At 40.1% G+C, this 16,165-nt stretch overlaps 1 protein-coding gene across 3 annotated transcripts; it reads left to right on the top strand.

The window, feature by feature from the left end:
• The first annotated feature begins 129 nt into the window (after positions 1-129).
• LOC125985007 (pituitary adenylate cyclase-activating polypeptide type I receptor) lies at positions 130-15,694 on the top strand. Of its 3 annotated transcripts, XM_049747434.2 has the most exons (16): positions 130-1,794; positions 2,322-2,421; positions 3,298-3,454; positions 5,500-5,649; positions 7,734-7,830; positions 8,777-8,887; positions 8,963-9,063; positions 9,143-9,240; positions 9,601-9,733; positions 10,439-10,592; positions 11,160-11,220; positions 11,341-11,410; positions 11,517-11,608; positions 13,035-13,164; positions 13,260-13,301; positions 13,657-15,694. In XM_049747434.2, exons 4-16 carry the CDS (start codon positions 5,599-5,601, stop codon positions 13,858-13,860), a joined length of 1,344 nt encoding a protein of 447 aa, XP_049603391.1. In that variant the 5' UTR covers positions 130-1,794; positions 2,322-2,421; positions 3,298-3,454; positions 5,500-5,598; the 3' UTR covers positions 13,861-15,694. The 3 variants fall into 3 exon arrangements, with proteins under 3 accessions (XP_049603391.1, XP_049603389.1, XP_049603390.1); XM_049747432.2 differs by lacking the exons at positions 130-1,794; positions 2,322-2,421; positions 3,298-3,454 and adding exons at positions 3,681-4,556; positions 11,961-12,044 and having other exon boundaries at positions 13,644-15,694; XM_049747433.2 differs by lacking the exons at positions 130-1,794; positions 2,322-2,421; positions 3,298-3,454 and adding exons at positions 4,599-4,703; positions 11,961-12,044 and having other exon boundaries at positions 13,644-15,694.
• The last annotated feature ends 471 nt before the right edge of the window (positions 15,695-16,165 follow it).

Raw genomic sequence — 16,165 nt, 5'->3', positions numbered from 1 at the left:
ATTTGCTTCCAGCTTTAATTATATTATTTACATTTAATGAGGCAGTTTAACAATCATGACAGTTTGTATACTATTTATATTTTCTTCTGTTATATATATATACGTATATTTCATATTTTTGGGTATCTAGGATGTACTCTATTTTGCATAATCCACTTTTAGATACGGCCTGAATAGCATGCATGGTCAATTTGGTATTTTGCGCGTGTACGGTGTCGGGTTCGTTTTGTCTCTAACGCTTTAAACAGCTTGACATGAAATGCGTCAATGTTCGTCATCATGTCACATTTTTTAGGAGCAAGACAGAAGGCGCCATATTGTAAAAATATCTACATTTCTTCCTCCTTTGGTTGATTTCACCATCTGTCTGTGTTAGAAAACATGCCCTCCTGCCTTCTGTGTCGCAGGAAGTGCCGCCGGTGTCTTACTATGCTCCGATTACTGTGCAGCGAGCGGCATGATGGCGGATATTTCTCGTTTAAATTACCTCCCTAATGTTCAGTAAAATGTTTGATGACATCAGCAGGACTCGTTCCAGTCTGTGCAAGGGATCGGCATCCTCCGAGGATTTTTAGAAGGAATTCTGTGCTTTTTTCCTCTGACATCTCTACCACTAAAAAAATGATAGTCATTTCCTATTTTGTGGTCTTTTAACCCTTACTGTATTTCTTGTCAGATTACAACTTTTATCTTAAGGTCTTCCTCTCAACATGAGGTTCTCATTGGAAGACAAGTGGATGTTGAAGAGGGAACTGGTCCCTCACAGGAGTCCCCCATACCCCCTGCTACCCATTCCGCTTCGAGGCCTTGCGGATGAGCAGGTTGTTAGCACAAGACCGCGGGGTGCCTTTCTCTGGCGTTGTCCGGCTGCTGGAAATGGGGAGGGCTGAGTGGACTCGTGGAGAGCCTCATTGAGTTGAGATGCTCTGAAGCACACATCATATTTTATCAATACCGAAGCTACGTGAAGCAAACAACTCCCGACTGCTGACAAAATCAGCGCTGTTCCGCTTATTTACATGAGCAGAAGCTGGAAAATTAGAAGAAGAGTAGAACGCAGACATCGCTAAGAACAGGGATGGTGCCAAAGCAGGATTAGGATCAGCGCCAAATTGTACTTTCATCGATACCCACCAATTAAATTTGTTACAGTGTATAGTATATATAGTACATACAGAAAAAATATATAAATTCTAATAGAAAGAAGTGATCCTTATATCACATGGACAGCAACAGTAAAATGAAAAAGACACAAACACATAAATAAATTAATAAAAAAATTAACAAGTGAGTCACACTTTTGTGCAATTTGCACCCAGCAGGGATTCGCAGTGCTTCCCCTTCTGGAATGTCGTTCATGGACACTGTCTGTCTTGCAGTCTGAGTTTTTGTGGATGTCTGTCCAGTTTTCTGTCTAGATGTCACTGTGCCTGTGTCTCAAGTCGAATGGCTGTCTGCTTGTCTTTCAGTCAAACTCAATTTCTTGCGAGTCTGTCTCTCATCATTTTCTGCTGGCTTGCTCATCTCTCGGTCAACTTGTCTTTCTAGCCCTCTTTGTTTGCATGTCTCGCTGCTCGACCCCCTATCTGCTTCTTCCCCATCTCCCTGCCTGTCTGTCCATTTGTCCGTCCGGCACCCGGCATTAATGCCATCAAGCAGAGAAACGCAGCGCAACATGATGTCAAAGTAGTATTGGAAGACTCCACAGGCGAACGCTGCTGCTGGCACTTTCTCCATGGCAACAAGGCTGATGCTGCTATTACCAGCCTAAACAGACCTACCATTAGCCACTGGGTGAGTGAGTGACTGGCCTCCCCTTCTATTTGCATCCATGTCCTTGAGGCAAGTCGAGTAAAGCCTTCCTGTAAATGAAAGGCTCTTTGCGTCATCCCATCACGCCAATCCTTTTTCATAGCTCCTTGTTTTTAGTTGACTCATTTTTTTCCCCCGGATTGGTACAATTTGAAAAGCCTGTTGTCCCAGAGGTACTTTCTGTGACTTTCCATACTGTCACGATTTCAGGTAAACGTTATGGACCTTGCTTTGTGCGATGGGAACATAAAAGGGAATTTTTGTATGTTCACAGTTAAAGAGTATTGAAATGGATGATTAGCGATGCAGATTAACCCAATTCATGCCACCGCTCAGTTTTTCCATTTGACGTTTTATTTGAGATGGAACCTTGTGTGATGCATAGTTTCTGGCCTGGGTCGCTGTCCGTGGTGCTGAAAGTAGTAGAGCAACAAGGCTGCAGATCACACCATTTATCATTATTATTTTTTGTTGTTGTATGTGTTCTGTGTGTGCGCGTGCACCTGAAGATGAACAGGCGGTTGAAAGCCAGCGCGAAGTGAGTCACGCACCCACTCGGCAGCCTCGTGAATTACGCCCAGCAGGGAGGCCAAGCTGCATCTGGAAAAGGTTAGCTTGGCGCACAACACACACACACTTTATGAATGGTTTCTCTTTTTAGCGCGTGTGCGTGTGTCTTGTACATTAATTGTGTTATTCTGTAACATACAAATTGAACAAATTATTATTATTATAGTAGTAATTATGTATAGTAGTTACAATCTGTCAAATATAGCATGGATTTATGTAAAAATAAGAATTATAAAAGTGTTTAATAACTGCATGATAATAATTATTAACCAGTTTGTAATAGCAGTTATTTTACATTTGTGGATTGTAACAATGGTATGTAAGGAGTTAAAATCAATTTGTAAAGTAATGAGGAATACATTTAAGGGTGCTTTTATTATTTACTTACTTCTACTACAACTACTAATAATATTAACAATAACATATTTATTGTTGTTTATTATTGTGCTGTTATTGTTTCAAGTGTATTTATTATTTGTTATAGCAGTGGTATTGTAAATATAGTACCTTATGTTGCAAAATAGTTTACAATTGTATAATAAATATTATTCTAAAAATGTTTATTAACTAAAGATGTTATTATTATAAATGTCATAAACGTGTGTATTCATTATTTTACATTTGTGGAATGTAAAATGCATAGCACTTAGGTTGTTAAAAGTAATTTCTAAGCTATTGGTAAAGTTGCTTTTTTGAGTAAAAAGCCATGATCATTATTCTTGCTATTGTTAGTCTGCCATTATTGTTTTGTTTTCTTTTTACTTTTTTTTTATAGTCAGCTATTTACTCCCCCACTCATTTCACTGTGCCGCCCGCCTCTCATTTTTGTGACGAGGTGCAAATCCCAAAGGAACTGACACCCCCCCTTCTCCACCCCCTTCTTCCTCCTCTTCATCCTCCTCTTCTTCCTCACAGCGGCAGCAGCAGCAGACACGTCGTGAGGCAGCAGCATTCGAAGAAAGGACGGACTGACAGACGAACAGGACCCTCACTTGTGCATATTTCTGGGAGGCAAAGGAAGAGGACACCCCCCCACCCCCCTGAGAAAGCAAGCATGGCTTCCTATGCGTCGGTAAGTTCCTCTTACACTCCCTGCCCACCCCAACCATTAACGCGCCTTTACGTGCCTTGTCTGCAGAGGGTGTGTGTGTGTGTGTGTGTGTTTTTTTTTGTTGGTTTTTTTTTTGTGTGTGGGGGGGGGGGGGCAACACTGAAGGACTTCCATGAGCTTTTTAAATGGTATTCAATGTGCATCTAAGGATGGATGCACTGTGTGTGTGCGGGTGGGGGTAACAAGGGGGTCGCATTGATGACACATGCATATTGAGTGGATGCACTTGACTACTCGCTGCAGGATTAACACATTCATAAGGAAATGAAATTTGCTCCATGAATTCATTTGAGACAGCAGCCAACAGAATGGGGCTTTTTTTTGACAATTGAGCAATGCGCTCCCTCAGATGCTCTGTATTATACTCTGACTTTGTGTCAATCAATACATACACAAACACACACACACACACACACACACACCTCTTGTCTTCCCCCGCAATTTGGATTTAAAATGTATGAGTCACATGCCCACCCTTATTTGTGATGTCACGTGACACGTTCTCCTCTTCCGACATGCTTCAATCTGCCATGTTGGCTTCCTCATTTCTTTGCAGCATGTCCTCTTCCTCCTCCTCCTCCTCTTCTTTATCATCCTCATCTTTTTTTTCTCCTTCTTCTTTGGTGCCTTTGTGTTTGTGCCACCCTCTCCTTGATCCTTGTGAGTTACGACTCGGTAAAACATGCGAGAGAGATGCTCGGCGGCTAATTGGATTGGCCACGAGAGGCGAAGGAACATGAGGTGGAATTTGCCTGTGCGTGGATGAGTGCGGGGGGGCGGGGGAGAGGAGGTGTGTGCGTGAGCGCACGTGTGTGTGTGTTTGTTTGTGAGCCGACGTGTGTGATTGTTATTGTGTTTTTTAAAATGTGGCACAATGTCTAATTAGTTCCTCTGGGGACATTTTGACTGGTACAAGAACAATGTCCAGATAAACCCATTTGCCCCCATTATTGTGTGCTGGTACATGCTGTATGACTAAATTGGTACTGGGAAGTGTGTGTGTTTTTGTGTGTGTGTGTGTGCTTGCAGGGATTCATTGCTGTTTCGGAAGCTGTGTGAATGAGTAAGTCAAGCGGGGTGGGGGTGGTGCTTCATTTTATGTCGATGTTGTAATTGTTTCCATTGCAAGTCTTCCAAATTTTAGGATTTTTCAAATGATTGTGCATTTATTCTGAGCTGGTGTTTTTTTTTCATCGAAGATGTCTTTTGGGTAAAGATGGTTTTTACATTTTTTAAAGATTGTGATTTTAAAATAAACACAATTCATATCTGCTCAAATTGTTTGTATAAAATGTTGTGTTCAAGGGCAAAAGCTATGTGAGATCTTGTGGAATCTTGTTTTCTTGAAAAATGCAAGACAGCGATGATGCGAAGTACAGTTTCCATGGCAACTGCCATCTGATGAAATAATAAATGTTATAGAACAATTACAAATGGTTGCTGCTTTTGAGCGCCTTTTTCTTTATTCATACAAATTTACCGTACATACCATTTCATAATTTGTTTAATGTAATAAACACCATTTTTCAGAGGAACAGATTTTTAACACGCAATCCTATAAAAAAAGTGACTACTTCTTAATTGATGCGATCCGTTACCTACGGAATGTAACTATTGAGTTACAAAACCTTCAATTAAGTCAAAATGTTAAAAAAAATTAGGGTGTTTCACTGTTACAGAATCCAACAATTTAGTATTTCATTTAATATTTAAACCATATTGTCACAGTCAAGGGATGTTGCAGATCTCATGAAAAACAGCTCTGGTGTCCTAATAATGAAAGTAATACACCATATTAATTGGCAATTCATGTTTGTAGCATTGTCGCTTATAACAACACACTGCATGGTAATAACAACCACACATTTTATTCATCGATGAGTTACAATTAAACTCATATTCTCAATACTATCTCAAGTGTTATTGTCTAATTCGGGGATGCATGCAATCATTTCAAACAAGTGACTATTATTTCTCACGTCCTCTGTGATGTGCTATTATTGCAGGGCCCTTGATGCTGAACTGTGCTACGAGAGGGGGTGGTACATCGTAGCTAACACACACACACGCACACACACGCACACACAGTCAGAAGAAGCCCTTCAATGGAGAAAATGAGAGACTTGGTCCTGACTGTGATCATCCTTCTGCCTTTGGTGAGTATTGTCACTCTGAAACGTTTACAGTGTGTGTGTGTGTGTGTGTGTGCGTGTGTGTACATCATTGTTGCCTTAAAACAGAGGTCATCCCAGATAGTGAGAACCATTTTGGTAACTTAAGTGAGACTTAAAGACTGAGCATGCATGTTCATATTATTTTATTAAATGGTGGTAATAATAATAATATATTCAATTTGTATAGCACTTTTCAAAGACCCAAAGACGCTTACAAGGAAACAAAGATGAAGACTTACAGGGGGGGATAAGGAAGTCGGATAGGTAAGGGGGAGCCAGGTGGTGAAGGGCTTTGAAGGTGAGAAGGTCAATCTTGAAGATGATGCGCTGTTTGATGGGGAGCCAGTGGAGAATGGGAGTGATGTGTTCACAGAACTGGATGTGGGTAAGGAGGGGGGCAGCAGAGTTGTGGACTAGTTGAAGTCTATGGAGTGAGTGAGAAGTGATGCCAGTGAGAAGGGAGTTGCAATAGTCAAGCCGGGATGAGATGAAGGCATGGATGAGGGAGAGAGAGGCCGTGTCGGATTCTGTGCTGGAAGTAGGAGGTCTTGACAACAGAGCTGACATGAGGGTGGAAGGACAGGACAGGGGAGGGTCAAAAATAATGCAGAGGTTGCATGCCAGAGAGGAGGGAGGGAGTCAATGGTAAGTGAGATGGGTCCAGTTTTTTTGAGAGGATAGTGTGATGCCAGTGTGGGTGGAATTTTTGTCTCCAGTGAATTCTCTTTTTTTTTTTTTATCTGTGTTTTCCTAAGTGTATGTAATTAATTCACAGTGGCACCCCGCCACCACAAACCCCACAAGCAACAAAGGTGAAGTGTCCCTCCAGCTGACATCTTTACACACAGCATCCACCGCGCTCTCCGGCTAACCTTGACCTCCCGTTGTCATGTACTTAGTGTGTGTCAAACGGCGCCGCTGTCGCTACTGGGTCAGCGGTGGCCGAGGTGAGGGGCCAGTGGACTGCCGCATCAAATGCCGCTTTTATTACCCGTGCTGCGTCTGGGGCTGCTCGAGTGCCGGCTCGATGTTAACTGGCCTTTGAAAACACAACTATAAGACTGGATATCTGTTTTGGGAGATGACTAACTTAAGAAAAAATATAGTACTTATGTTGCCCTGCAGCACACCTGTGTGTAATATGAATTTGTTTTCATATATATATATATATATATATATATATATTAAAAAAAAATACTGGAAGGCTGCTGTGCTGCTGCCTAGCAACAATCGTTCTACTCCCTCGAAGGCAAAGCCTGTGTCGGTCTGATTATGAAAACAGCGCATCGATAAGCAAAATCATTAAACACAAAACGAGAGAGGCACAACTGTGCTCAGACTAAGTCATTTACATTCTCTCCAAGACAGGGAGGTGCCTGAGGTCAAGTCATATCAAATAGTGATGAGTCAGCCAAAAAGACGTACGTGTGTGTGTGCGTGCGCGTGTGTGTGTGACAGAGCCTGTTGGAGAAGTAAAAGAGACATCATGAGTCTCTTTGCTTTGTGTTGTTTTTGGCAGGTTGGAGTGGAAAGCAAACTGATTGCGCAATTTTTTTTCTGTGTGATGTTCCGTTGAAATGAGCCGTAAAATCTTGGTTTTCTCCTAATGACGGTGCATCACTGCTATGGAATCTGGTGCAATCATTAGGTCCTTTTCTGGATGTCTATTTTCATACGCTCACTTTGTATTATAGCCAGCTAAAGTCCAGTTTTATATTTTAATGTAACCTTGTAGTTTGTTTTGTACACCGTCGTTTAAAGTGTTCCTCTGGGATATTGTCATTCATCGTTTGTGCTTGAGCTACACTTTTTAAGCAATAATTTGGTATTTTTTATTAGTCTGAAAATAATAAAACAAATGTGAGCATAATATATATGTGATGTCATATTTGTGAAAGAAGCAGAACAAGAGAACATCACTTCATTATACTGTACGTTAGCGTTGTTATTGGCGACCAAAAACATAGCAGTATCGCCAAGGTGACTCTTTTTATGCCAGCAGCAAACAACTGAATGGTTTGCCTTCAGCGCATACCGACAATACAACATGATCTCATTTTGTTCAGGTGGCGTCAGAATCGGAGCACTGCATCATTCAGCGAGAGCATGACAAATGCATGGAGAGGATGGAAATGCACGACCCCAACGATGACCTGGACATGGGTGAGATAAGTCACAAATACCTGCACGCTATTGCCATATGATATTACAACAAATAACACAATATGTGATGTTATTTCCATGTATTATATTTATTCTTTGGTTTCCTCCCACATTCCAAAAACATCCAGATTAATTGAACAGTGAAATCATAGACTAGTAAAAAAAAATTCAAATTTTTCAAAAGATAAATGGTAGTTAAAAAAAAAAAAAAAAGTCTCTTTTTTTTTTTAAAGTGAAGACAATTTGCAATTGTAGTATTGACACAAAGTTTGTCTTCACGGGCCAATTATAATTTGGCCCGCATGCCAGAGTTTGACACCCCAGCTCTAAATGAATAGGTGTGAATGGTTGTTTATCTAGCTTGTCTAAAAGACATTGATTTATCATAGTTGCGTTGCAGTAAGTGCGCCACGGCCGTCGCACCTTCACCGGCCGGCCACGATCCAGCTCTTCGTCGGCAACTCCGTGAGCCTCATTTGACTCAGATTTGCCCTTTCAAAGTAATTGGCTTTCTGTCCGGCTCACCACACACAAGCAAAACACATTAAGGGGGAAGAGAAAGGTCTGCAAACACACACTTACACACGTCCACGCGATATACTCAGTGTAGTATGAGAGTGTCATGTGAGAAATGCATGCAAGTCAACGCACATGCATGCATGCACTCTGCATTACTATGAAACTGTTGGAGCGTGAATGATGGAGAACATCTGGGGAGAGGAAATGCTGGAAGGTGCTGAAGAAGAAAGACAATGAAAACAGATGATATCTTGTCGGCGAACTTTTCCAGTCCATCATTTGCTCCCCATTCATTGGTATTGTAAGCCTATAAAATGATGGAGTTATTTAATAATTAATGGAGATAAATAGACTTTTCCATCACAAGGGAGCTGTTCCTCATTGTGTGTGTCACGTTGCCGAGCCTCACACGTATTGGCTCCCGCAGCGTGCCCTTGGATGTGGGACAACCTGACCTGCTGGCAGGCTGCCGACGTGGGCGAGGTGGTGGTGGTCAACTGCCCAGAGTTTTTCCATGACCTGATGGGACCGGAGGACGGTGAGCCAAAACACGCTCCCCGAGATGTCAGATCCCAAGAGGGCTTTTATTCTCACCTGGATGTTTTCCATGTAGAGATGGGGCGGGTCAGTCGCAACTGCACGGAGGACGGCTGGTCGGAACCGTACCCTCACTACCTGGACGTGTGCCTCTTCTACGACAACGCTACTAAACCGGTAAGGTTCTCACATACATGCACTCGAGGTAATGTCAAAGTCTTGATGTCTATTTTTTTCTTTTTTTTTTTTTCCATAGGACATGTACTATGCATCAGTCAAGGCCCTGTACACGGTTGGCTACAGTACGTCCCTGGTGTCTCTCACCACTGCCATGGTCATCCTCTGTAGATTCAGGTGAGCATGAGAATGATAAGAAATATGAATGCCCGACGTATTTGGATTGTTTTTTTTAGGCTGGGGGAAAAAAAATTGTCTGGCCAATTAATCATTTGTCTTTAAAGGTGGTGAAGCAGCATGTGGTTCATTCTCCAGGATTTATTTATTTATTTGTTTATTTATAAATAGATAGATAAATAAATGGGGGCCTGTCTAGTTGAAGATAATGCTATAATTGTCTTGTACTGTATATATGGCAACAGATGGAGGCAGCTTCTGCCATCTTGTGGAAGAGGCTCCCTCCTCTAATTGTTTGACCCGTCACTACGTGTCGCTGCTATAGATAGATGAACATGAGCTATTTCTCTGCCCATTCAGGAAGCTCCACTGCACCAGGAACTTCATCCATATGAACCTTTTTGTGTCGTTCATGCTGAGAGCCATCTCGGTCTTTATCAAAGATGGCGTGCTGTATGCGCAGGAGGACAGCGACCACTGCTTTGTGCACACGGTTAGTCACACATACTGCAGATTGGACGCTTCAAGTGGTACTTTTTGGAGTTGGTTTTTTTTTTTTCTTTAAAGAATTTTTCTGAGATTATTTTTAAATTGAATAAAATAGATGTTTGTTATCATTCGGTTTGTAGTCATTTATTCTTTTGTCACCTCCTGTTCTCAAACTGAATTTTTAAATATTCAATGCCTCTCACTTATTCTTTATCTTGATTAATTAAAAAAAATCAAATTATCATTCTGATTACAAATGCAAAACAAATGCAAAGAATATGCCCGCTCTATGCAGCCATGATGAATGCAGTGTTAATGGCCATGTTGCTGTGAGCCTCAAATTAACATAGCCAGCCGAAATGGCTACTGCGGCAACGGGAGGTGAGCATCCGCTTACCAGAATCGCCTCTGTGGTGCAATGGCTTGACCCTGCTCGGGTCATCCAAGGCGGGAATGAAGATGAATTGCATTGTCAAGCATCATTGAGCCATACAGGACACTCATTGAAATCGAAAAATCACATTATGTTGTTGAATGTGTTTTTGTAATTAGCAATACATTTGAAAATTAAACATCATTATGAACCACACTGATCTGCTGTACATTTTACTGATAGCAGCATTTGAGAATATTCTTTGGTCTTTTTTTTTTTTTTAAAGGAAAGCAGATTGATTGACATCATTCCTGTTGCCTTTGTGTGTTCATGCAGGTGGCGTGCAAAGCGGTGATGGTTTTCTTCCATTACTGCGTCATGTCCAACTACTTCTGGCTTTTCATCGAAGGTCTCTACCTCTTCACTCTGCTGGTGGAGACATTCTTTCCCGAGAGACGATATTTCTACTGGTACACCATCGTCGGATGGGGTAAGTCTTTTCATATCTTTCTTTGAATTGAAATTAAATTAATTTTTATTGGACTGTATTTTACTCATTTTAAACAGTTGCTTTTTTTTTTATTTGAGTACTCCTTATTTTCTAAATTGCTTTTTTTATGCATACTTTAATTACTTATATTGATTAATATTTTGAATATTTTTATCAAAAAACAGTAATTGTTATATAAAACTATTTTATGATTTGTGATTTATATATTTATACATAACACGCTACATTTATTTCAAGATATCCTTTGTAATCAGGGAAAATAGGCTTTATTTAGATGAGAAGTCTTTATAACTCTACTTGAAATCTCAACATTTCGCCCTTCAATTTGGACAAAACGGATCATTTTTTTCCTCTTCTGTTCTAACTGTAATTCACCAACTCTGGCACTAGTTGGCGCCACAACACTGCCTATGAATTATATGAAACGTATGAGGAGAAAAAAAAATACTCATAATAAACTTATAACATGATGGGTGTTGCCACACAGTCATTAATATATAATTTTTTGGGTTCAATTTTTATTATCTTTCACCATATATTGAATAGGAACCCCCACCATTTGTGTGACCGTCTGGGCCGTGCTGAGGCTCCATTTTCACGACACTGGGTAAGTCCAAGCTCTTTGTCCATCATTTTGTCATCCGTACTGCATAAATTGGGCTCATTGTGTAGGCTTTTGTAATATGCAAGTAAAATCAAAGAATTTTTCCTCCTCCTCTTCCTCCAGTTGCTGGGATACAAATGAGCACACTGCTCTCTGGTGGGTGATCAAAGGACCTGTAGTGGCCTCCATCATGGTATGAAATAAGCTATTCATGTTATTGTCTCAAAAAATGTCAGGCCGGCCTGAAGACGTCATGTATAACGAGGCCTTTGCTGTATTTTTCGGTCTTTTTCCCCCAGATCAATTTTGTTCTCTTTGTGGGAATCATCATCATCCTGGTGCAGAAGCTCCAGTCCCCTGACATCGGGGGCAATGAATCCAGCATTTACCTGTAAGTAACCACATTTCATCCATCAAAGGGGGATGCAATTTAGCCTAATAGCATATAGTTGCCTAAATCAGATTTGAGCAATTTTGGAAAATAGGAAATTTCACAACAAACAGCGTACGGTAACCTCGTTCACAATTTCGAGTCTTCAGTGACTTTTGAGGATGCGAGGGGAAGATTTAAAAATTTGAAATGCAAACCATTAGACAAATACATAAATGCATAGCGTGCGTGTGCGTTTGCGTCTGCGTACGTGCGCATGTGTGTGCGCGTGTGTGTGCACGAGTGAGACGATGAGCGTGCCCTTAAAGATGTTGCCTTTGTTGTGCTGTTGTGTTGTCTTTGTGCTGTGTAGCAGCTGTGCTCAGAAATGCTTCAGTGAGCCCTCACAGGCTGTTCAGCATTCGTGCAGGATGTCAGAGTTGTCCACCATCACACTGTAAGTGTGTGTTTGTCAGTGCGTGTGTGTGTGTGTGTGTGACTGTGTGTTTGCATGAAGTACTTCACATAAGCCAAGGGGCTCGTACACGCTCAGGTGCTCGTCTTGGCCTTGACGTTGTGCGCCTTTTACCTTCTTGGGATGTCTTGGCATTTAAATGACGCTTCAACTACAACGTTTTGGACTCACCCAACGTTAAAAAAAAAAAGCGAATCCTGACCTCACAGTTAAAGCGCAAACCACAACAAACACGCTGATGTGCTCTCACGAGATTTGTGTATTTAAAAAAAAAAAAAAAAAAACGAGTGCAGAGGTTTACGAAGACGAATGAATACTCCACTAGTGTAACATCTTTATTTGTCATGGGTAACGTTTAAGAGTCACTTTTGAATATTCTTTACAGTCATGCAGGTGGTAAAAATTGTTGGGCAATTAAAAACAATATGTTTGTTTATTTATTTATTTATTTATTTATTTATTTTCATAACATGCATTTTTTTGCTACATCTAATTTGACCTTTAAATTGTATGTATTTATTTACTTATTTATTTGTTACAGTTCATGAAATTTTAATGGGATTTTTAAAATTGTATATTCTTTTTTTCCATAACAGATTTTTTTATAATCGTCTTCTTAAACGCATTGATTTTTTTTTTTTAAATTCAGAGATTTTTTTCATGACAGTTCGTTTAGAAATTCTTGATATTTTTTTTTGTGCGCTATCTTGCGTTCTAAATTTCCTCAGAACTGCTTTCAATGTGGGTGTGCGTCATTCTATATCGTCCTTTGTGTGTTTGCCATCATACATGTTCTGTGTTATTTGTTGCGTTACGCTGTGCAACAGTTTCAACGTGACCACACCGCAGGCGTTGCAATGCCGATAATGAACTCGGTTCATTATCGTGATTGTAGAAGTGCACGACACGGCACTGAGACGTTTCTAACGTTTTGATCCTTTGCGTGTGTGTGTGCATGTGTGTGTCACGCAGGCGTCTTGCGCGTTCCACTCTCCTGCTCATCCCGCTGTTTGGAATTCACTACACCGTCTTTGCCTTCTCCCCCGAGGACGTCAGTAAGAGGGAGCGTCTGGTCTTCGAGCTAGGCCTCGGATCCTTCCAGGTAAACGTCATGACATCAGTCAAACCAAGTTAGGCATATTTTGTCATTGATGTTGAAACAAAAGAGTTATCCTAAACTTTCTCTCGCTCATTCAGGGCTTTGTGGTCGCCGTCCTCTACTGCTTCCTCAACGGGGAGGTAAGATGTGCTCCCTCCCTTAAATCCTTTCTTTCAAGGATGCAGATCAGATTTCACTTAATCACAGAACTGCTAACTTACCAAGCAGATGTAGAGTCAGTCTTGTAATTGTATTTATTTATTTATTCTATTATTATATTCGAACATCTGTACTTTGCAATTGATTTTTCTGGCAAACCACTAAAATTGGAGAATGAAATGCATTATTTTTCCTCCAATACCCTTCACCTAGCTGTCTTGGTTGGTGCACCCTTTACAGGATAATCAACAGACGGACGGACATTTGACATTGCTAAAAGATGAGTCCATGCCTAAAGTACATGTAAAAATGACGTTGTGAAGTTTCTCCCTGAAGGTGCAGTCAGAGATCAAGAGGAAATGGCGCAGCTGGACGGTGAACCGATACTTTGCTGTGGACCTGAAGCAGCAGAGGCACCCGTCGCTGGCCAGCAGCGGTGTGAACGGCGGGACTCAGCTGTCCATCCTGAGCAAGAGCAGCTCTCAGATCCGCATGTCCAGCCCGCTGGCGGAGAGTGCCAACATCAGCCTGCCTACCTGAACGTTTGACCGCGCCACCTCGCCGTCAGCCGCCGCCATCAGCCGTCTTGAATGAATCCACACCGGGCGGAAGAGACCAAAGTGGCCCATGAGTACTTTTCATTTTTCACTTCCTCTCAATGATGCCCTTGGAATTGAATTCAAAACAATCAAAGGCGACATACGAAATGTTTACTTTCCCCTCCCCCCATTTGTAAAACTATTTTTAAAGTCATTTTAATTGAATTGATCAAATTTGGCTTTCTGTACGGTGATTATCAATGTGCTTCAAAGTGCCAAAAGAAACAAGCTTTGTCTCGCTTGTGACGCTTACCCCAACCCTAAAGCCAAACTTCAACCCTGAGCCAAACCCCAAACATGAACCCTAAACCTTATTCCTAAAATACTTGTTGTTTAAATGTTCAATTCAACTTTTCTACAATCAGCCGCAAGTACTGAGTATGTCAAAAGATTCAAAAATAGACTTCAAAAAATAATTGTGGACTTTGTAAATATTTTTGAGTGTAGACGAGTAGATTTGTCTTATTATTATTGCGTTTGCATAACAAGTATTGTAATGTAATGTAAAAAAAAAAAGAGAAAAAAGGATCTGGAGCCCAAATCTGTAGATCTCATCCCATATTCAAAACAATACTATTGAAGTAGACTTAGTGCCAAAATGACTTTTCTATGAATTATTCGATAGCTACAGTGCAATAGAGCAGTGCCATGATTTTGTATTGACTTAATCTGCAGCTTTACACACGTCGTACAAGGATCTCAAGCTCCTCTTCCATCCCTCGCCCACTGTCGTGTGCGTCTACAAAAAGTGCCTCGTGCCTCACTCATTTTTTATTTATTTAAGAAGGACATTGAAAAAAAGCCATTTTCCTCCATTGAATGTACAGTGTTGTGCTTTTACTCTGCATGTTAGTATGATTTGATTTTTATTATTATTATCATAATTATAAGCAGCGGTTATCTTTTGAAGGTCCACTTTTAACAGTTAACAAATATTAATAACACAATATTTTCATTTAGCCCAATTACAACTCCTACGCACACACGTTTAAACAAATATACATGTTTAATTTTATACTTACTCCTTTTATTACAACACTAATTTCAAAACATAGCCCCGAAAGAAAATAAAGTCAAAAGAATGAATCCGTGCCCAAGCCTGTACAGTTTAAAATAATCTTCTTCTCACCTGTTATAAACAACAACAACAATTTAACCATTGTATAATACAATTTAAAGTAAAATTGCTGTTTATAGACGCCTGACAAACATGTAATGGCATGGTGTTTTTATTACGTAGAGTTATTAATGTAATTAATACATGGATATTTCGATGAGCTAAAGTCTCATGGGATTTGTTGAGATCTCTCATGAGGTGACACGTAATGTTTTCAGTGGTTAGGGTCAAATGTCCGAATTGTACATTGCACATTTTTCATCTTTTCATTTTCATAACAGTATTTCATTTTGAGTGGAAAAAAAAAATACTGCTGCTTACGTGCACTATCACCAGCTGTCACTCTGAGCCTGAATGCAGCTCAGATGGAAACGACCATGTCTCAAAGCTGTTACCTATATGTGTATGCTGTAACAATTCCCATCACCAAGGCGGGGCAGTCATGTTTTTTTTTTATTTTTATTAAACATTTGTATTTGGTAAAAAAAAAAAAAAAACATCAACAAAGAAGTGTACATAGCTAATGCAGGACACGAGTTAGCTATCATCAGCTCAGCTCAACTTTATTTAGCTTGCGAGCAATCGGATTCATCTTCATTTTCACAAACGAGGTTTCAGAATTGTTAGCTAGACGCTAGCTAAGTCCTTGCGAGTTTATTTTTTATAAATAAAAATAGACCTAAATACAAAAGTATTATTCAATTTAAATATTTAAATAATAGTTAATTATATTCAATTTAAATATTTATTAATTAGAAGGTAAAATATTGTAAGACATTGTCTCATCCACCATCATGTAATATTCATGAACATCAACATGAAAATGTAAAAATGGAATTTGAAAATTACCCTCTGAATTGCAGGTATTTCAATTTTCAAATAATAAAATGTGTCACTGTAGTTGACGAAGCAAGGCTAAAGGCTAATTTCATAATATTTTTCTCGAATAAAAATGAGCCAAAGGAGGGCATATCCACTGCTTTTACTCATTTTCGCTATTTACAATGTTTTTGTTATGAACCGTGCAACATTTGTGTAAAAATGGACAAGGGTAGCGCCTACACTTTTCGCATTACCAATTTGTCCTGGTTTTTATTGTATTGCACTGTAAAGACAATGGTGGAACTCC

Source organism: Syngnathus scovelli, chromosome 17 (assembly GCF_024217435.2).
Source record: "Syngnathus scovelli strain Florida chromosome 17, RoL_Ssco_1.2, whole genome shotgun sequence".
NCBI classification, from domain to species: domain Eukaryota; kingdom Metazoa; phylum Chordata; class Actinopteri; order Syngnathiformes; family Syngnathidae; genus Syngnathus; species Syngnathus scovelli.
The sequence above is the reverse complement of the archived record's forward strand: the minus strand, read 5'-3'. Positions and strand labels throughout refer to the sequence as shown.